At 38.3% G+C, this 21645-nt stretch overlaps 1 protein-coding gene and 1 long non-coding RNA gene across 3 annotated transcripts in view; one reads left to right on the top strand and one right to left on the bottom strand.

Moving 5' to 3' along the window:
* Positions 1-2754: 2754 nt before the first annotated feature.
* Positions 2755-21645, top strand: part of PSMA3 (proteasome 20S subunit alpha 3) — a 20913-nt gene continuing 2022 nt past the window's right edge. The window contains exons 1-8 of the mRNA XM_025918652.2: positions 2755-2910; positions 7149-7231; positions 10046-10169; positions 13343-13444; positions 13740-13813; positions 16118-16190; positions 17835-17900; positions 20004-20050. Of these exons, the coding sequence (XP_025774437.2) occupies positions 2890-2910; positions 7149-7231; positions 10046-10169; positions 13343-13444; positions 13740-13813; positions 16118-16190; positions 17835-17900; positions 20004-20050 (590 nt within the window). The 5' untranslated portion in view covers positions 2755-2889. The remainder of the gene's footprint in view (positions 2911-7148; positions 7232-10045; positions 10170-13342; positions 13445-13739; positions 13814-16117; positions 16191-17834; positions 17901-20003; positions 20051-21645) is intronic.
* Positions 19072-21645, bottom strand: part of LOC112855105 (uncharacterized) — a 24741-nt gene continuing 22167 nt past the window's right edge. Inside the window, exon 6 of one of the 2 annotated variants that reach the window (XR_015252343.1) lies at positions 19072-20668. This is a non-coding gene — a long non-coding RNA (uncharacterized LOC112855105). The remainder of the gene's footprint in view (positions 20669-21645) is intronic. The other variant, XR_015252342.1, reaches the window with a different exon arrangement.

Raw genomic sequence — 21645 nt, 5'->3', positions numbered from 1 at the left:
GACAGAGTATGAGCAGGGGAGGGGCAGAGAGAGGGAGACACAGAATCCAGAATCTGAAGCAGGCTCCAGGATCTGAGCTCAGCACAGAGCCCAATGCGGGGCTTGAACCCACCAACTGTGAGATCATGACCTGAGCCAAACTCCAGAGACGTGTTGAGTAAGAAGTTGCTGTGGCCAGGGGCGCCTGGGTGGCGCAGTCGGTTAAGCGTCCGACTTCAGCCAGGTCGCGATCTCGCGGTCCGTGAGTTTGGCCCTGCGTCGGGCTCTGGGCTGATGGCTCAGAGCCTGGAACCTGTTTCCGATTCTGTGTCTCCCTCTCTCTCTGCCCCTCCCCCGTTCATGCTCTGTCTCTCTCTGTCCCCAAAAAATAAACGTTAAAAAAAAAAAAATTAAAAAAAAAAAAAAAAGAAGTTGCTGTGGCCAAGGTCAATGAGATTTTTGCCTGCTTTCTCCTCAAGGATTTTGATGGCTTCATGTCTTACATTTAGGTCATCCATTTTGAGTTTATTTTTGTGTATGGTGTAGGAAAGTGGTGCAGGTTCATTTTTCTGCATGTTGCTGTCCAGTTTTCCCAGAACCACTTGCTGAAGAGACTTTCTTCATTGGATCATCTTTCCTGCTTTGTCAAAGATAAGTTGGCCATACATTTGTGGGTCCATTTCTAGGTTCTCTATTCTGTTCCATTGATCTGAGTGTCTGTTTTTGTGCCAGTAATGTACTGTCTTGATGATTACAGCTTTGTAGTATAGCTTGAAGTCTGGGATTGTGATGCCTCCTGCTTTGGTTTTCTTTTTCAAGTTTGCTTTGGCTATTTGGGCCTTTTCTGGTTCCATACAAATTTTAGGATTGTTTGTTCTAGCTCTGTGAAGAAGGCTGGTATTATTTTGATAGGGATTGCATTGAATATGTAGATTGCTTTGGGTAGCATTGTCATTTTAACAATATTTGTTAAATATTGGAGCATGAGATATTTTTCCATTTTTTTGGTGTCTTCTTAAATTTCTTTCATAAGCTTTCTATAGTTTTCAGTGTATAGATTTTTCACCTCTTTGGGTAGATTTATTCCTAGATATTTTATGGGTTTTGGTGGCAACTAGAATATTTCAATGAAGGATAGGTAAATTAAATGGCTAGTCTTCCAAATAAATTCAAAGCTTTTATCCATTTGTTCAAGAATAAAAACTAACCATTAATTATAATGCTTCATTAGCAGAAAGAAGCAACTGAAACTCTTCCTTCTCCCTTTTTTTTACATCCAGTGTTTCAGCAAGCCCTATATACCGAAAATCCATCAACACATTTCTACTTCCACTGCCACTACCGCTGTCCAAAACACTCTCCATTACTTCTTGCTCAAAGACTGCAATAGCTTTCCAAATAGTCTCCCTTATCTATCAGTCTTCACACTGAAGCAAGAGAGATAATTTAATAACTTAAATTAGATCATATAATTCCCCTGCTTAAAAAACTAACAACCTGACAACAGAAAGGCAATAACATATGTGGAAGGAATGATGGAATTAGAAAATCACCATTAGGCAAGCATACTAATCCATCCAACTAGGAATCATGGAATACTATAATTAGTTGGTAAAAGATTGAGGAGCTACTAGTAGGATATTTATAAGAGTAGTCTCATAGTATTTCTTCACAATATATTTATTAATTACAAAGAGCAAAATAGAAACTTTATGGTGGAGAAATCTTAAGCAAGTTAACATCATCAGCAATAGAACAGACATCATGTGCCTACTAATATAATGCTATAATATGAATGAAAGGTTACTTTTGAGGCATTCCTGCTGAAAATTTATCACCTGACTGCTATCATGAAAATATCATACAAACCTAAATTGAGGAATACCCCATAATATAAATGGTTTGTATTCTTCAAAAATGTTAATGCCGTGAAACATGAAGAAATATTAAGCAAGTATTTTCCAGATTGAAGGAGGCTAGAATCATGACAACTGTGACAGGCCAGACTGACCTGGCAGTTCTTATAACAAGCTTATATTCCCATAACAATCCTAAATTTCAGTTTAAATATTAGCCAATCAGAAAGTTATTCCCTAAGTACCAGGCCTCCATTGTCTCTTACCTTTTTAAGTACAAGGTGCAACTGTTTTGCCTATTTCCTCTTTTACGCCCATTTCCTCCCATTTAATGGGATGGGATTGTTTCCTTCACCGGTTAATCAACAGTGTTCAACAGAGTACTTGGGACTTGCTAGAGCTCAATAGGTAATCAGTCTTATCCTTAATTTTACTAGAGTCATACTCATAGAAAAGATAGTAATTCTTCTGTAAAATCCCGACCTGAGCTCAAACGTGCATTTAGAGTGAAACTTCCTTCCTTCTTGTAAGAACAGGTGGGTGAAAGGGATACCAAGATACTGGGTGGGAACCAGGATGCCAAGGGTGAAGGGAGACTTCTCCCTTACCACTTTCTTTGGTCTTTGTAGAGTGTGACAGCATCCCTCCGCTTTGCTTCAAGAAAGAATAAAGTAGCGAAAAAGAGGGATAAGATTAAAGGTAAATAAGAATTTCTAGGAAATGGAATGAAGCAGCTCCTCAACCTACCCGATGACTCTGACGACTCAACGACACTAGGGACAGAAACTGAGTAATAAGGAACCCCCTGCGGCCTTTCTTCCTCCCCCCCCCCCCCCACCTCATTTGCTTCCGTACACGCACACCGCCAGCCAAGCCCCTCCTTTTCCCACAATCCTCTATTTCCCAGGCTGACGTTAGAGGAACCAGCCACGGAGGACAAGGCTATTGGTTGAAAGAGCAGCCAATGAGAGAGCCTGTTACTAGTCTGGGGGCTGCGGTATTGGGGGAGCGCTTTAGGCCTTGAAGCCCTCCGCGTCCCGGAGGTTTCTGCACGATGAGCTCAATCGGGACTGGGGTGAGTTTATAGCCTCTTGGCCTAATGGAGTAGCCAACAGATTAGCGTTGAAGGGAACTTGGACACACCGCTTGGGGTGCGCCGCCTCGGCGTGCGCCGGGACTGCCTTCGGCCAGGTGGGCCACTTCCCCTTGTCTGGTGCCCAGCATTCTTTCCTGCTAATTTGTAGGCCCCTCATTTAGGGTGACCGTGACCTGAAGCTCTTCAGCTCAGGTGTGGCGGGCTGGGCGGCGCAGCAGTGTGATTGGGAGCCGCTTTGGATTGCTGAGTCACTTTCTTTGGCCGCTTAGGGAAACCGAAAGTGGAAACTCGTGGAGCCTGTAATGGGGTGTGAAGCGTTTGGGAGACAGCTTCTTGAGAACCGCCGAGGCAAGGCGGCTTTAGATTCCAAGGTCTGGGACGCAGCTTTCCATGGACCGCCTTTGCAGTTCCCAGGGTGCTGCTGACTCACTGGGCCTTCCCCATGTTGCCTTCGAGTGTACTGACCGTCCGCTTTGCAGGAGTCCCTGGAACCCCTGTCGGGGCAGAGTTGATAGAAACATTGTCTCAAAAGTGAAATCTGAAGGAGGCTTTACAAAAGTTTTCCCTTTGTCCCAGCTTTTCCTGTAAGAATTACTTAACATCACTTTGAGGTATCGGTACGGTAAACATTTAAATTATTAGCTAGGGACTTAACCGCTTCTGTTAACAGACTTGGGGATTTTGGAGTTGGACTTGTTAACTTGTTCAGTTTACTACTTTCCTGTGTTAAACGTACCGCACATATGCAGCCTTTTGCTTATTCCTTTTATGTATTTCTCCGTATAGATAATCTAGTTTTTATTTAGAAGTATTTATTCGTTGTGTGCACTACAGGCATAGACTAATGGGTGTCTAAGTTCATCAGTTCCCAGTGTTCACAAGATTTTGATACTCAGCATTAAGCCCAGGTACTGGTTTTCCTAGTTTGATAATTGGAATGATTTAATCCATTCGGTTATGAGATACTAAAGTTATGACAACGGTTTTAGATTAGTAGATGCTCAGTTATGCATGGTGTAGCAAATTGACTTCGCCACTACATTACTATTACCTTCAATTAATAGTGTTTTGTTCTGAAAGCCCTTTAAAAAATACTTGGTAAATATAAACGTGAGATATTTTGGTATTACGATAGTAGAGTTAAGGATCTTGGTTTAATAGATCAGGAAATTGATCAGGAAGCACCACTGTTGAAGTGAAGACCACTTTGGTCTTTGCTTTTTCCAAGAACTCCAAGTATGAAGACCTGTGTACTTGACATTTATCTCCACTTGATTGTTTTTGTTTTAATTTTTTTTTTTACATTTATTCATTTTTGAGAGAGACAGAGCACAAGTGGGGGAGGGGCAGAGAGAGAGGGAGATACAGAATGAGAAGCAGGCTCCAGGCTTTGAGCTGTCAGCACAGAGCCCCACGCGGGGCTCGAACTCAGAGCTGTGAGATCATGACCTGAGCCAAAGTCAGATGCCTAACTGACCCAGCCATCCAGGCGTCCCTCCACCTGATTGTTTAATAAGCATTTCAAACTACATGTCCAAAGTAGAGCTCTGGGTTTCCCCCTCCCCTACATTTTGCGTCTCCTACAATCTTCAGCTCAGTGAATGGTCCAGTTCTAGTTGCTCAAATGAAAAAAGTCTATGATTCAAGTTAATTTATTTTTATTATTTTTTAAAATGTTTATTTTTGAGAGAGAGAGAAACTGATGACACAGAGCCTGAGGTGGGGCTCGATCTCACTACCTCACTACCTTCAAGATCATGACCTGAGCTGAGATCCAGTCGGACACTTCTACCACTGAGCCACCCAGGCACCCGTCAAGTTTAATTTCTTTTCTCCTAGAGCCAATCCATTAGCAAGGTGTTTTTTTTTTTTTTTTTTTTTTTTTTTTTTTTTTTTTTTTTTAACTTTGCCCTCACAAATACAGTCTTTCATCTCTTTTCCCTTAATCTAAGCCACCACCTTTGGAATACTTGATCTCTGCTTCCACCCTTCTCTCTATAGTTCGTGTTCCAGATGAAGTTTTAGAAAAATGAGATTGTATCACTCCCTCCACCCCTGCTTCAACTCCAGTGACTTCCTGTTGCATTTAGAGTAAGATAAAAACTTCGTACATCAGCCTTAGGAGACTCAAAATAGTTTGGCCTTTACATGCCTCTGATATGATTTATTCTTCTCTCCACCACTTAGTGCTCAAGACACAGTGGCCTGTTTCTTTTCCCACATTGTGCTACCCTTATTTCTACCCTAAGATTTTTATGCCAAAGGCCACAATGGCTCCTCCATATCCTAAATGGCTACTTACTTGTCATTTAGGTCTGGCTGCGCCTAAATAGCTAAATATACATATGTTCTAGCAAGGTCTTCCCTGATCAGGTAGTCTGTACTAGGTTCTCAGATTGTCTCTTCACCCTGTCTTCTTTTCATCATAATCCTTTTTCTAGTTTACTGCTGTATTTCCAGCACATAGATTTGTGTGTGGTCTCATTTGAAAATGAAAGACTTCAAGAATGAGTATCCTTTGGGGCTCCTGGGTGGCTTAGTAGATTGAGCCCTCAACTCTTGATTTCAGCTCGGGTCATGATCCCAGGGTCGTGGGTTTAAGCCCTGCATCAGGCTCTGTGCTGAGCGTGGAGTCTGCTTAAAATTCTCTCTTTCTCTCCCTCTGCCCCTCTCCCCCACACACATATACTCTCTCTCTCTTTCTCAAAAAAAAAAAAAAAAAAAAAAGAATGAGTAGGGGAGCCTGCTGGGTGGCTCAGTAGGTTAAGCTCCGACTCTTGATTTCAGTTCAGGTCATGATGTCACAGTTCTTGAGTTTGAGCCCCTCATGGGGCTCTGTGCTGACTCCTTGGAGCCTGCTTGGGATTCTCTCCCTCTCTCTCTGCCCCTCCACTGCTTGTTCTCTTTCTCAAAATAAATAAATAAACATTTAAAAAAGTGAGTATTCTTTGTAATTGCTTTTTTTTCTTTTTAAATGTGTTATTTATTTTTGAGAGAGAATATGAGCAGGGGAGGGGCAGAGAGAAGGAGACAAACTATCTGAAGTGGGCTCTGCGCTGACAGTAGTGAGCCCGATGTGGGGCTCGAACTCCACGGACAGAAAGATCATGACCTGAGCCAAAGTCAGACATACAACTGACTGAGCCACCCAGGTGCCCCCATTCTTTGTTTTGTTTTGTTTTGTTTTTTTTTTTTCAACGTTTTTTATTTATTTTTGGGACAGAGAGAGACAGAGCATGAACGGGGGAGGGGCAGAGAGAGAGGGAGACACAGAATCGGAAACAGGCTCCAGGCTCCGAGCCATCAGCCCAGAGCCCGACGCGGGGCTCGAACTCACGGACCGCGAGATTGTGACCTGAGCTGAAGTCGGACGCTTAACCGACTGCGCCACCCAGGCGCCCCATCTTTGTAATTTCTTATAGTGACTATATATAATAGATGTTTATTAAATGTTTAAATGCTGTATTTTTTCCCCTAAGGTCTTTCGGTTTGTTAGTGCCACAGCAATGAATTAACCTGTTCTGACAACAGTTGTGTTTCTACCATACCATAGTACAGGCATACACTTCACAGATTGCATTTTTTTTTCTTTTTAACATATTGAAGGTTTGTAGCAACTGTGTTTTCAGCAGGTCTATTGGTGCCATTTTGTGTTTTGAGCACGTCTGTTGCTGCCATTTTTCCAACAACATTTGTTCACCTCATGTCTCTGTGTCACATTTTGGTAATTCTTGCAATATTTCAAACCTTTTCATTACTCCTAAGTTTGTTATGGTGATCTGTGATCAGTGATTACAACTCACTAACAGCTCAGACATAATGCTCCTGCACACTGAGTAGACTACAGTATAAACATAACTTTAATATACACTGGGAATCCAAAAAGTTTATTTTACTCACTTTATTGTGGTGATCTGGAGCCCAGAGCATGTCCATTTTGTACAAAAATGAACTTTGTTCAGTGCGGAAAACATCTGACTTTACCTTGGACTTGTATCTGTTGCTTTTCAGTAGCAGAAATCTAAACTAGCTTTTCTCAGTTGCTTTTGCCACTCTGACATGCTGCCTTTTCCTCTTCAAAGCAAAATCTTTGAGATTTAACACTCCTTCCTTCCCCTCATCTTTCTGATGTGTAAGCCATTTAGAAATAAAGATAATAAGGTTATTATTGCGAAAGATAACATAATTTAAGCTTATTGTTACCTTTTTCTTCCCAGTATGACCTGTCAGCCTCTACATTCTCTCCTGATGGAAGAGTTTTTCAAGTTGAATATGCTATGAAAGCTGTGGAAAATAGTAGGTAAGAAACATTGTTTTACCTGAAATTTAGTATGTTTTAATCAGGTATCAAGTATCTCCTTTTCCATATTTTTGGTAATTAGGGTTTTTATGTTACTTTGGTACAAAATAATAGGTGCCCTAAAATAATCTCAACTTACTGGTCATTTCCGGATCTCTTTTTAGGTCAGATCTTTCCATGAGCCTCAGTCCTATATTTCCTGTTGGTTCCAAGGTTACCCACTTAGACATTCCACCATGTCTCACATGTAGTGTATATAACCAAATTCCTTTATCATCTTTGCCAGCCCATTTTCCTTTTTAAAATTCTTGATTTATAGCATTGTTTGCTTGGCTGTTAGGTTTGTTACTTTGTCATTTTATCTTTTTTTAAATTTTGAGAGAGAGAGAGAGAGAGAGAGATAGTGCAAGTGGGAGAACGGAAGAGGGAGAGGAAGAATCTCAAGCAGGCTCTATGCTGAGCTCGACATGGGGCTACAAATTGTGAAATTATGATCTGAGCTGAAATCAAGAATCAGATGCGTAATCAACTGAGCCACCCAGGCGCCCCTGTCATTTTATCTTTTATTTCCTTGTGTTTGAAGTGTCCTATGCAGTTCGTCACATCCAGCAGGATTTTTTTTTTTTTTAATTCTTTTCTGCTGCCACACCCCAAAAGTGTGGGACTCACTAAGATATCTTCTTGTTGGACTCATTTCCTTCACTCTGTCTTTTATTGTTTAGTGTAATGTGCCAAAATTATTCCTTGGTACCATTGTAGTATCTTGGTTGAACTATTAGCTTGTTGACACATTTTATGAGTCCTTTATTGAAGAGATTTTGCAGTCAGTTATACTTACATGATCGTTGTATCTTGGAATCTAAAGCAGCTTTGGGATGAATTAAAAGACTTTTTTTTTTTTTTTTTAATTTTTTTTTTTTCAACGTTTATTTATTTTTGGGACAGAGAGAGACAGAGCATGAATGGGCAAGGGGCAGAGAGAGAGGGAGACACAGAATCGGAAACAGGCTCCAGGCTCCGAGCCATCAGCCCAGAGCCCTATGCGGGGCTCGAACTCACCGACCGCGAGATCGTGACCTGGCTGAAGTCGGACGCTTAACCGACTGCGCCACCCAAGCGCCCCTAAAAGACTTTTTAAAAATAATTTATTTAATAATGTCTCATTCTCTTAAAAAGTCCTCTTGAAGGACTTTTTTTTTTGCCTGGTAAACAAATAGTGTTGGTGTTTGAGCCAAATTTTTTCATTTATGTAATGAAATCTTTTGGATTAGAGGTGGAGTAGGGAAGTGTTTCCAGAATTTTATTTTACTCTTATTTTTTTTTAAGTGTATTTATTTTGAGAGAGAGCAGGGGAGGGGCAGGGAGAGAGAGGGAGAGAGAAAATCCCAAGCAGGGCTGTGCTGTCAGCAGAGCCAGATGCAGGGCTCTATCTCATGAGCCAAAATCAAGAGTTGGATACTTAACCTACTGAGCCACCCACGTGCCCGTTTGCAGAATTTTAGTAAAGTCCACATGTAAATACTTTTTGCTAGTACCACATAAAAGCAAAAATGAACATAAGGTGTTTGAGGGAAGATAGTGAAGTTGAATTCAGTAGTGTGTGGGATTTATAATAGGAAATTCAATAAGCTAGATGGGCTTTGTAGATTCTCAGGATTGAAAGCTGGACCAAGGAGTTTAAACTCAAAAGGGGAACCATTGAAGATACCTGATACATGAGAGAAGGAGTGTCTGAAATTTTTTGTGAAATTTGTGTGTGGCTCTGTTCATTTATCTGTTTTTTTTCATCAGAATTCCCTTTTTATTAAAAGGATTAGAAGGGGTGCCAGTGTGGCCCAGTTGGTTAAACGTCCAGCTTCTGCTCAGCTCACGAACTTGCCATTTGTGACCTGCTTCACGTTATGTCTCCCTCTCTGCCCCTCCCTCTTCCTCTCTCTCTCTCTCTCTCACTCTCAAAAATAAACAGACATTAAAAAAAATTTAAAAAAAGGGGCGCTTGGGTGGCTCAGTCGATTAGGTGTCTGACTTCAGTTCAGGTCATGATCTCGCGGTCAGTGAGTTCGAGCCCCACTTCAGACTCTGTGCTGACAGCTCAGAGCCTGGAGTCTTCTTTGGATTCTGTGTCTCCCTCTCTCTTTGCCCCTCTACCGCTCTGTCTCTCAAAAATGAATAAATGTTAAAAAAAAATTAAAAAAGAATTAGAAGAACAAAGTTAATGATATATTTTCATCTTGAAGTGGTAGCATATAATTTCTCCACATTTTACTTAAGAGGTTAAGATCCATTTTGTTTTCAGCAGTTGTCTAAAATGTATATTCTTTGATATAGTTTTATAAGCACTGGTTGTTGCAAAAGAAGCAAATGAGCAAAAGAAAAGAACTCTAATTTTTCCACTTAGATTAGTCACTGTTTACTTTTTGGTTTGTATATAACCTGTCTTTTCTATGCATTTTTATGTACCATTTTTAATGGACATGAGCTAAGTCAACATTTATTATAGTGTATTATCATGTGTCAGACACTGTGCCATTTTGTACTATTTTGTTGGCATCTTTTCTCACAAGTATTAATATCTTTTTATGTCATGATATGCTAGATTTTTTTGGTCATCTCATGATGTACATTTACATGGACCTAATTTATCACACTTCAGGCTGTCCTCTTTCTCGTTTTCAAATGTATTTGTTTTAAATTTAAATTTAGCATGCTTTAAAAAATGTTACCTATTTTTATGGTTTTTTTTTTAAACTTAAAGTTTATGAAGTTCCTTTTATTTTCAGTTAAAAAAAATTGATTTTTTTCTACTTGTTCCAGTACAGCTATTGGAATCAGATGTAAAGATGGCGTTGTCTTTGGGGTAGAAAAGTTAGTCCTTTCTAAACTTTATGAAGAAGGTTCCAACAAACGACTTTTTAATGTTGATCGGCATGTTGGAATGGTAGGTCACATTTTAAAATGTTCCTTTTTGCGTTGTCCAATTTCTTTCTTGTGAAGTAACCGTAATATGTTAAACTGTGATTATAGGAACTCATTTATTACGTCAGAACTGAGGCAGAAACCAATCAGAGAGCAGCCCCAGAAGTAATCACAGAGTGATTACTGATACTGGCTTGTGAATAGTTCACTGTCCAAAAGAAAGGTAGTGTTCTTGTAACCTGATTGGAGATATATTTGAAAAATTGCCTTAAGAAAATGAGGGGAAAAAGGTGGAAAGTATGTGTAGAAAGGAGATCTTGGCAGTGTAGATCACCAGTGAAAGTATAAGCTTGAGAGGCATAGAATTTTTAGCTTTTTGTATCTTTGTATTGTAGTAAAATGGAGCACCAAGAAACGATGTTTAATGAAAGGAATAAACACTGTTTTATTTCTTGCAGCTGTATTTAGTTACTGCTCTGCATAATTGCAAGTGAAGCCATAAATACATTACTGGTATATACTGAAGTCATTCTATATAGATGTCAGACTGTAAAAGCAAAAAACGCAAAGGACTGATTCTAACCTTGGTTACTGAAAAGGCAAGGAAGAAAAGAGAACATGTGTGTGCCAGATACTGTGCTAGAACCTCTTTACATAAATTTCCTGTGTCTGATATCCCAGTGAAAGTAATATTAATCCCATTTTTATAGATAAGAAAACACAGCTGGTAAAGAAGTAATCTGGGATTCAAACTTGGGTCAGCCTGGCCTACATGTTACTCCAGAGTCCATTCTGCAGGGTGAGATCCTATAGGACCCACTCATACTGCGGTTACCTTTGGTATTTCTAAATGATGGGTGTTACAAACACAAAAGGGTGGGAAGTATGTGTAGAAAAGAGATCTTGGGGGGCGCCTGGGTGGCGCAGTCGGTTAAGCGTCCAACTTCAGCCAGGTCACGATCTCGCACTCCGCGAGTTCGAGCCCCGCGTCGGGCTCTGGGCTGATGGCTCAGAGCCTGGAGCCTGTTTCCGATTCTGTGTCTCCCTCTCTCTCTGCCCCTCCCCCGTTCATGCTCTGTCTCTCTCTGTCCCAAAAATAAATAAACGTTGAAAAAAAAATTAAAAAAAAAAAAAAGAAGAGAGATCTTGGCAGCGTAGGTCGCCAATGAAGGTGTAAAATGTAGCTGGTAAACTATAAAGCTACTGATTTTTTTGCTTCTTCAATGATTATTTTTTCTGAACACGTTTTTTCTCCCAAACAAATTTATTATGCCAGTGAAACTGGTAATGGTTTTTCTTCTGTCATGTGGACCTCTATATTTATTTATTCTTAAAATTTGGGTATAGTTGACATACAATATGAAACTGGTATGTTTTGATGTAACTTCCCAGATTGTAACCTAGCTGATAGGAAGAAACTAGTGAATTATACATTCTTTTTAGTAGAAGAAAAATTTAGGTAGGTGCGTTTTGAAAAAAGTTGTGTGTCCTTAAAGGTAGTGATGGGAAAACGTTGCCCTAGAACTTTAAAATTTGTCTCATTTGTTAATTTAAAGCCAGGAAACTGATGGCATTCCTTATAGCTGGAAATTGGCAAAACATTACATGTTGAAGAGGGAGACAATAAAGGATTAATGTTTCATCTCCGCAGTTCTCTTCAGTGGTTTGAGAATTATTGGACTTCACAGTAGGCTTTCTCCAAAGCAACAGAAGACTCTTTAAATGGTGAAACTTACTGGCTGAATAACCTTGGGGAAATTCTTGTGAACAGTTTCCTCACCTGCAAAAGTAGGGCAGTAGTAATACCTACCTCCTAACAGTTGTTACAATGTTAAAATTAAGTAAAATGCTTAGCATGAAATGAGTGCTGTGTTTTAGGAATTTTCATCGTTACTACTATTAGTAGGTAGCAGTAGAAAAGTGGCTATTATTTTGATATCACTTACTTTTAAATTCTGTAAATAAGCTGGCAATTCCTGGACTTCTTGGTTCCTAGTACTAAGAGTTTCAGTAATTTTTTTTGTCGGTTTACCTACACCAAAAGAACCACCCAGTGGTTCTGATTATGCATTTAGTTACAAACAACTTAGTGTTTATGTCCCCAAAATTTAATAACCGTGAAAGAAAAAATACACATACAATTAAAAATATTATTTTTTTTAGAAAAATATTTTTATTTTTAAAGAATAACAATGACTAACATGCACTGCACAACTTCTTACACTTTACATTTAAGTTTAAACTGCGCTCTCCTCACCCCCCCGTTTCCTGTTCAAAATGGATTTTTGTATGATACTTATTTTTTATCACAACAACCCAGGTGCTCAACAGTATGATGGCATTGAAAGGAATATGAATGATCTCAGGGCGCCTGGGTGGCTCAGTCGGTTAAGTGTCCAACTTCAGCTCAGGTCATGATCTCGTCTCATGGTTCAAGAGTTCGAGTCCCACGTCGGACTCTGTGCTGACAGCTCAGAGCCTGGAGCCTGCTTCAGATTCTGTGTCTCCCTCTTTCTCTGCCCCTCCCCAACTTGCACTCTGTTTCTCTCTCTCAAAAATAAACATTTAAAAAAAAAAAAGGAGTATGAATGATCTAATGTTGAAACTGAGCTACTTCAACATCTGTATCCCCCCAAATTCCAAATGTTGCACAACTGAGTTCACTATAGTGCCCCCAGCATATCTCACTCAGCACATGGTTTGGTAACTGCAGTTAACCAGTCTTGGAAGATGTGTGGTTTGTCATGTTTTGGTTTGTCCTTGCAATTTATTAGTCAATAAGCTGAAAAAGATTTGAGGTTGGGCTTTTAGACCCAAACTTGTAGTAACTTGACATAGAACTGCTTTAAATAGAGATCAGTCCTGATCAAGATCAATAGTTTTATTCTTGTTGCTTATTTAGAGTGACTGGTAAATTGGGAGACATGGAGGATTAATTACAGAAATACTGCTTGTGAATGTCATTGAACAAAACAATGAAGTCACACTTGGTAAATTTCTGAACTATAATTCCATACTTCTTTTTTCATCCCATCCCATCAAAATGCCAGAGTGCCTTATAAAGACCTTTAAGCCAAATGGTTTCTAATGGTGATGCTTGTTAAAATATTAAGTAAGCCTACAGTAATTACACACTTTCCTTGGTTTGTGATAGGAAGGTATTTATTTACTAAATTGGTACCTACTTTCTTTCAGGCAGTAGCAGGTTTGCTGGCGGATGCGCGATCTTTAGCAGACATTGCAAGAGAAGAAGCTTCCAACTTCAGATCTAATTTTGGCTATAACATTCCATTAAAAGTAAGTTGAGGATGCCTGGGTGGCTCAGTCGGTTAAGCAGCCGACTTCGGCTCAGGTCGTGATCTCGCAGTCTGTGGGTTCGAGCCCCGCGTCGGGCTCTGTGCCGCCAGCTCAGAGCCTGGAGCCTGTTTCAGATTCTGTGTCTCCCCCTCTCTCTCTGACTCTCCCCTGCTTGTTCTCTTTCTCTCTCTCAAATAATAAACATAAAAAAAAAAAAAGTTGCTAATATGTTGAGGAACCTTTTGAACAGTAATAGAAATTTACTGATAAGCTCTTCTGTTTTTCTCCCTTATAGCATCTTGCAGACAGAGTGGCCATGTATGTACATGCATATACACTCTACAGTGCTGTTAGACCTTTTGGCTGCAGGTATGAAATTTTGTGACATAGTCAGATCTGGACTATAGGTATCTGTTTGCCCTGGTATCTTAGCCTTTTTTTTTATACCCTTAAAAATGAGCTATGACCAAAAAGTATTAGGACAGTGATCCAATAAAACTGTACATCAAAATAAAAACTTTGAATTGTGAAAAAGACTACAAATTTGAAGTGACGAGAAAACACAGAACTGATAGTAAGAAATTTAATTTGATTATAATAAATTCTCTGGAGAAATGTGGTCAAAAGGTAAAAGGCTCTAAGATAAATAAATGCTAGGGATGCAGTGTACATTATGATGACTGTAGTTAACACTACTATGTGATATATGGCAAGGTTGTTGAGAGTACATTCTAAGAATTTTCATCACAAGGAGAAAATTTTTTTCTCTTCATTGTATCTTTTTGAGATGATGGATGTTCCTAAACCTGTCGTAATCATCTCACAATATGTGTAAATCAAACCAGCATGCTATACGCTGTATAGTGCTGCATGTTAATTATTTCTCAGTAAAATAAAAAAAAAAATTCTCTGGTGTCAGACCCCAACATTCTCAGGAGGCAACAAACTGATTTTAACTACATCCTCTGTTGTCATTATTTTTAGGGTAGCCAACTAAACTAACACTTCAGTTTTCTTACTAACTTCCATCTGATATACTTAAAGCGGTTAGGTTCAATGCTCTTAATTGGGAGTTTTTTTAGCAATCAAGAATGAGTCCATACAAAATTGCCTTTCATAGTTCTCAGTCACAATTTTTTATTTCGGTTAAGATGAACTGCTGGTGTTTTTATTCTGAGAGGAAAGCTGAGATTCAATTGTATTGAGACTTGGAATACACGTAAATATTTAAATAGGGCTCAGAGACCTGTCATGACTCTAGATTTTCCTAAAAAGACTTGTTTAGTTTATAACTTAAAAAAAATAAACATTTCTGTTTGATCATGGTAAAACATTTACTAACATCCGACTGCTTCCACTGTTAAAATGTTGTGGAAAGAAAGTTTATTAGCTGTAGTCCTACCTTTGAGTTGCTTATAATCAGTCATATTTAAATTACTGAGGACAGATGTTAGAGAAAACCTGAGCTTTATTCTAGCCATAAGATAGGCCTGTGGACATTTTTTATATTAGTTGTTCTTCAGGTTCTCACTTAAATTACATTGAAACCCTTTGCTTTCAATACCTTTCAACTTTTATTAAACCTTTGAACAGCACTCTGAATTCATTTCTCTATTTTTAAGCAAGTAAAAATGGTGGAGAGAACTTTTCAGCAAATATTTATTGAGCATATACTATGAGTCAGTCGTAGATGTGGGAGGGGGTAGGACACAAAGATGAGTAAGTTTTCATTGATACAATTTTATAGGTGATATGATTAAGAAATGCACTGACTATAGTGGGGCATCAGTTAGGGAAAGGACACTTTCATGAAGAGATGGCAAGGAAAAGAATGTGAAATATAGGTGGAATGGTTAAGAATATTTCATTCAAAGGGACTAGTATGAAATTACATGGGCATTTCAGGTAATGTATAGGTAGTCAAGTATACTTGGTATGTGGAAGGATACTGAAGATGTAGGTACGGGCAAGATCATACAGAAGTCTATGTTCCATACAAGGAAACGTTGAAGGGTTATGATAATCAGTTATATATTCTGAGAGATAAGTCTCACGGAAGATGGAAGGAAATGATTGTAGGGGTGGGAATTGGACAGTTGGCTGTCATAGTAGTCTGTATAGGAAGTGATACTTAAGATGAGGCTGGTTTCTTTTCTCCTTTTAAGGCAAACTAAATCACAATTTCAGAAAATCACTAATATCATGATTATTTAATGGCCTGATTTTGTCACATATAAAAACACATTAAATCAGTCTGGATTATTGTAGAAAAATAACTGGAGGAATATTGGGGAAATAACCAAGAAAGAATAAAGGATGGAACAAGAGTTTGAGGCAGACTGAATGTATTCCCATTAGTTTTGTTATCTTGGCTTTTTCATGTTTATTCCTTTACCTATTGGGTCTTCCCCTTAGTTTTCACCTGTCATTACTTCTTTGTCTACACTGCTGTCTTCTCAGATCAGTTTCATCAGTAAGTTTAATACTAACCAAAGCCACACAAATTTTGAACAATTTCAAGTATATACTAGTTTTTATTGAAACTACCTCATCAAAGTGTTTATTAGGACTTATATGTATATTAGTAGTTTATCTTAGAAAGTATAATTGTTTTTATTGTATTTTTATGGTATTTTAAGAACTATGGTTTAAACCTAACTTACTTTCATGCAGTTTCATGTTAGGGTCTTACAGTGTGAATGATGGTGCACAGCTCTACATGATTGACCCATCAGGAGTTTCATATGTGAGTAATTTTGAATCATGAATTTCTATTTCTAGTTTAATGGTATCTCATTAGCATGTAAGTCATATATTTGGATTACATGAAATTTCTTTTAAAATTCAAGGAAAGTAACCATTTCTTGTTTATTATTAATAACAACCTGTGGATATGAGGCAAAGAAAGGATTTATGGCTTAAAAAATTTTTTTAGTGTTTATTTTTGAGAGAGAGCGAGCGAGAGAGCTAGTGTGTGTGTGTGTGAGTAGGAGAGGAGCAGAGAGAGAGGGAGACATGGAATCTGAAGCAGGCTCTAGGCTCTGAGCTGTCAGCACAGAGCCTGACATGGGGCTCAAACTCACAAACCATGAGATCATGACCTGAGTTGAAGTCAGAGGCTTAGCTGACCGAGCCACTCAAGTGCCCTGATTTATGGCTTTCAATATGCTGTTCATAGAAACTAAATAGTGAACCTAAAAATCTGAATATGTGGTATTTTCCTTTATTGTGACAAATATTAGCAAGTCTTAAGACCAATACTAACTAATACCTTCCCTTAAAAAAAAGGATTTTAGGGGAGTCTGGTGCAGTTAAGTGTCCAACTGTTGATTTCAGCTCATGATCTTATTGTTAGTGAGCTTTGGTGGTGTGGAGCCTACTTTGGGCTTCCCTCTCTCTCTGCCCCTTCCCTACTTGTACTCTCTCTCAAAAGTAAATACAATTTTTAACTTTTTTTTTTTTTTTTTTTTTTTGGGAGAGAGAACACATGTGAGCTGGGCAGGGAGAGAGAAAGGGGACAGAGGATCCGATGTGGGCTCCGCGCTGAACAGCAGTGAGCCCAGCCTGATGCGGGGCTTAAACCCACAAACTGCAAGGTCATGACCTGAGCTGAAGTCTGACGCTTACCTGACTGAGCCACCCAGATGCCCCTAAATAAACTTAAAAAAAAAAAAAAAATTTAAATGTCATTTCTTGCATCTTTAATTACCTTATCTCTCTTCTGAGGTATTTGTGGTTTTTAAAAATTAAAAAAAAAAGACTATAGGTGCCTGGGTGGCTCAGTTAAGCGTCTGGCTTTGGCTCAGGTCATGATCTCATGGTTCGTAGATTCGAGCCCTGCATTGGGCTCTGTGCTGACAGCTCAGAGCCTGGAGCCTGCTTCAGATTCTGTGTTTCCCTCTCTGTCTCTGCCCCTACCCCGCTCATGCTATCTTTCTCTCAAAAATAAGTATTAAAAAAAAAATTATAAAAATAAAAACTGTATTTTGTCATGATACACAAGTATAAATGGGAATCCTTTAAAAAAATTTCAATATAATAAAAATTGAAAGTTTAGAATACTGAACTGTGTAATTATTTCAACTTTTTGTCATAATACTAAGAATTTTTCCATTCCTACTCTGAAAAACGTCTCGTAAATGAAGTGTGTGTTTTTCTTTGTATATGCCTCTAATACAAATATCCAGATAATTCTAGAATTACATTTTTTTTTTCAGCTTGGTGTTCATTAGAATGTGTTTGTATTTCTCCATATTTACTTTTGAAAATCATTTAACATTCTTTCTTAACCTTTAAATAGGAACAGTTGTAGTTACTAATGATTTTAGAATAGTATAGCAATTTAATTAAACTATGTATGTATATTTTGGTGTGTGTTCTTTTTAAATAGGGTTATTGGGGTTGTGCCATTGGCAAAGCCAGGCAAGCTGCAAAGACGGAAATAGAAAAGCTTCAGGTAATACATACTTAATGCTTGAATTTTCCTATGACGTTACCCTCATGTATTGAAGTTTTATCACAACAAATGAAACTGTTTAAGATTACATAGAGTGTGGTTTCCTGTTTAGGCAGGGCTTTCTGAATGTAATAGGCTGAATAAGAAAGCTGGTCATATCTGTATCTATACAGATAAGGTATGACACAGATACGATATATATAGAGTATAGATATATGTGCTATAGATATGTATGATAATTACAGAGTTGTGTCATGGAGCCCTTTATAATTTTGATGGCTAATGATAAACCCCTTAATCCAGAAAAATACACATGGAAATTTTCATATAATTTCATAATCCTTGAGGTCCATTCATGGAACTCTGTGACCCTTAGGTTGAGAACTTTGAAAGTCTTTAGAGTCTGTGTTCTGGTGCTTCTCTTTCCTTTGTTCCTAGTTAGATAAGGCATTAAACCCCATCCTGTTAAAACTGCCCACTTTTCTGTTCCCCCAAGAGCCATAAATTATTGGTGTAAAAAAAAATTTTAATGTCCTGGTTTTCCCTTTAGTCAAACTGTTCAACTTAACATTGAAACAGTATCCACTCTTTATTATTTATCAGAAACTTCCATTAAAGACAGGATTTTATCAGTATTGTGGTAAATGACAAAAAAATTTCATATATATTTAATATTCTGAACTGGAAAGTTGCTCAACCATTCAACTTCAGGTCAGGTTCTAGAAAACATTTTTTGAGTGCTTAGAATTTTATGCCAAATTATAGGCCTACAAAAGCCTAATTTATATTTGGTATTTTAGTAAAATTGACAAAAAGACCTCAGAGGTCATTTTAGGTTAGCTCAATTCTATGTGAAACACACTGGCTAGAGTCATGGTATATGTTGATTATGAACAGACCTCATGATTCTTAGACCACGTCCTTTCACACCCCTCCTGGTGTGGTGCTAAGATCCTACCTTCTCTTTTCCCTCTTGCTTTCATCTCTTCTGAATGTTATGTGGAAATTTGAAAATACAGTATTCAGAGCAGTCATCTATCCTGTCTTTCTGAGGTCAAATTGTAATAAACAAATCTGAGCTAAGAATGAATATCACTTTGAGGAACATGTGTATACTTAATGACAAAAACATACTCTAAAATCAGAGGTCAGTAAACTATGGCAAACTGTCTGCTTTCTAAAGTTTTATTGGAACACAGTCATGTTTAGTCACTGGCTGCTTTCACAGTACAGTAGTAGAGTTTAAGAGTTGGAACAAAGACCAAAGACCATATGTACCATAAAGTCTAAAATATTTACTACTTGGCTCTTTATTTCTATAAAGGAGTTTGCCAACCCATGATCTACATCATTGCTCTGGCTTGTTCTTCTGATGTTATTTACTAAGAATATTATGTCATAAAACAAAAATTTCATGAACATATATAAGAATATAATTGTCACTTAAAATGTGCTTTTCCATGTTTACTTAAGTTTGTCATTATTATGGTACAATTCACTAATTATAACCTATAAGGGCAGAAGTATAAAGAAATAGGCATTCTTTTCATTTACTTCCCCCCCAATTTAACATGAAAAAAATGTAAACAGGAAAGATAAATAGTGCAACAAATCTCTCCATCTAGATCGAAAAGTTATTTTCTAATATTTTTACCCATTTTTTTTTTCCTGAACTGTTTGAAACAATTACAGACATCATGATGCTGTATCCCTAAATGCTTCAGCATTCATCTCTGTAGAATAACATTATTACACAGACGATAGTATTAGGTATTCAGTCTGTAGTCAAACCACCTCAGTAATCTGTTTCATTTTGTAACTTTTTCAAACCATGATAATTAAGGCTCACATTTCAGTCTTCACCTTCTCCCAGTGCTTATTTTTTTAAGAGCCCATGCCAGTTGCTTTTATAGTCAGTCCCACATATTAGGTCTGTATTTCCTAGTAAGACTGGTATTCTTAAATTCAGTGTATTATGTTTTTGGTTTTATGTCTGAGACTCTAGTTCAAAACCAGGGGTACTGACAAAATTTGTGCAAAGAATCTGAAAATAGTTATATAAGTGGGAAGTTCTCCCGACTCATAACTTAATATTTTCTATAGATGAAAGAAATGACCTGCCGTGATGTCGTTAAAGAAGTTGCAAAAATGTAAGTTGAAATTTTTATTACCACTGACAAGTATTTCATTTGATCTTACCTTATACATTAATTCTAGAGGTCTGTTTTGTTTGGAAATAATTTAGTGCCTAAGGTGAATGTAACATTCTAATAACGTCTCATTACGGAGAAATATCCATATTTCAAGTGACAGAACAGACCTCGTGATTCAGCAAATGGGATGGGGAAAAATAGCTTTAATGTAAAACTCTTATTAGGTGACAGAATTCACGAGGAGGAGGACACAGCGGACCTGTAAGCACTTCATTTGATAGCTCCTACCCTTTCAAATCTCAGAGGTCCCAGTAATAGGCATCTTAGCTTACAAATTTTATTTTAGGTTTTATAGCTAAATTATTTCTACACGTGAACCACGAAGCTGGCTCATTTATACAGTCTGTTTCTTTGGGCAAGATACGTTAATCATGAAAGTTTTTTAAGAAGATGAAGAGAGCAGGTGCACCTGGATGGCGTCTGACTCTTGATTTTAGCTCAGGTCATGATCTCAGGGTTGTGAGATTGATCCTTGCTTGGGGTCCATGCTGGGCGTGGAGCCTGCTTAAGAGTCTCTGTTCCTCTGCCCCTTACCCACTTGGGCGCTTTCTGTGTCTCAAAAAAAACAAAACAAAACAGTATTTCAATACATTTAAAAACAGCTTTAAGAAGTCCTGAAGTGGTTCATATTACAGGTACGTAGAATAGAATGCTTATGTGACTGCAGTAAGTAACCTCAAAGTCCTGAGTGGCATGCTTCAGAATTCACGGTTCTTCTAGGTCAAAGAATGTAATAATAAGCATGTGGTATTTCAGAAAATCCAATGAAATGCTAAGAGTCGCAGCCAGCTTTTTAGACTTAAAAGTAATAAACATAATATTCCAGAGGATTCACGGCTCTTCTTTTCCACATGAGAACTACATCAACATGGTCTAGTCAGCAGTTTGTGCAAGTGCCTCAGGTTTTAGAATTAATAATACATGCAAGGAAAAAAATCTAAGAGGCTTTATTATATATTTAAATGACATCCTTAATCTCTTCTAAACTGATAGCTATAATAAAATATTGGAAGTGTTATATAATTTTGTCCTGTCACCACTGTTCCAACTGCCACATCACCTGCCTTCCTCCTCCCTTTTACCAAGAGACCCTTCCACTTCCCAGTTAAGAAGCAGAACCCATTCTGTGATTGTCAGTTAATAACATGAGGAACACTGGGAACTACCTGACAACTGCCTGGGAAATACAGAATCCTTACTGAACTGTACAACAGTTTAAATGTGATAAACTCTCGGGGCGCCTGGGTGGCGCAGTCAGTTAAGCGTCCGACTTCAGCCAGGTCACGATCTCGCGCTCCGTGAGTTCGAGCCCCGCGTCAGGCTCTGGGCTGATGGCTCGGAGCCTGGAGCCTGTTTCCGATTCTGTGTCTCCCTCTCTCTCTGCCCCTCCCCCGTTCATGCTCTGTCTCTCTCTGTCCTAAAAATAATAAACGTTAAAAAAAAAAAAAATTTAAATGTGATAAACTCCCATTCCTTCACTGAGAAATGCTTCTGGAAAACCGCCCTTACCACACCTTTTTATTTTTAGGTGT

Source organism: Puma concolor, chromosome B3 (genome assembly GCF_028749965.1).
Source record: "Puma concolor isolate L17-30 chromosome B3, mPumCon1.1.hap2, whole genome shotgun sequence".
NCBI lineage: Eukaryota > Metazoa > Chordata > Mammalia > Carnivora > Felidae > Puma > Puma concolor.
The sequence above is the reverse complement of the archived record's forward strand: the minus strand, read 5'-3'. Positions and strand labels throughout refer to the sequence as shown.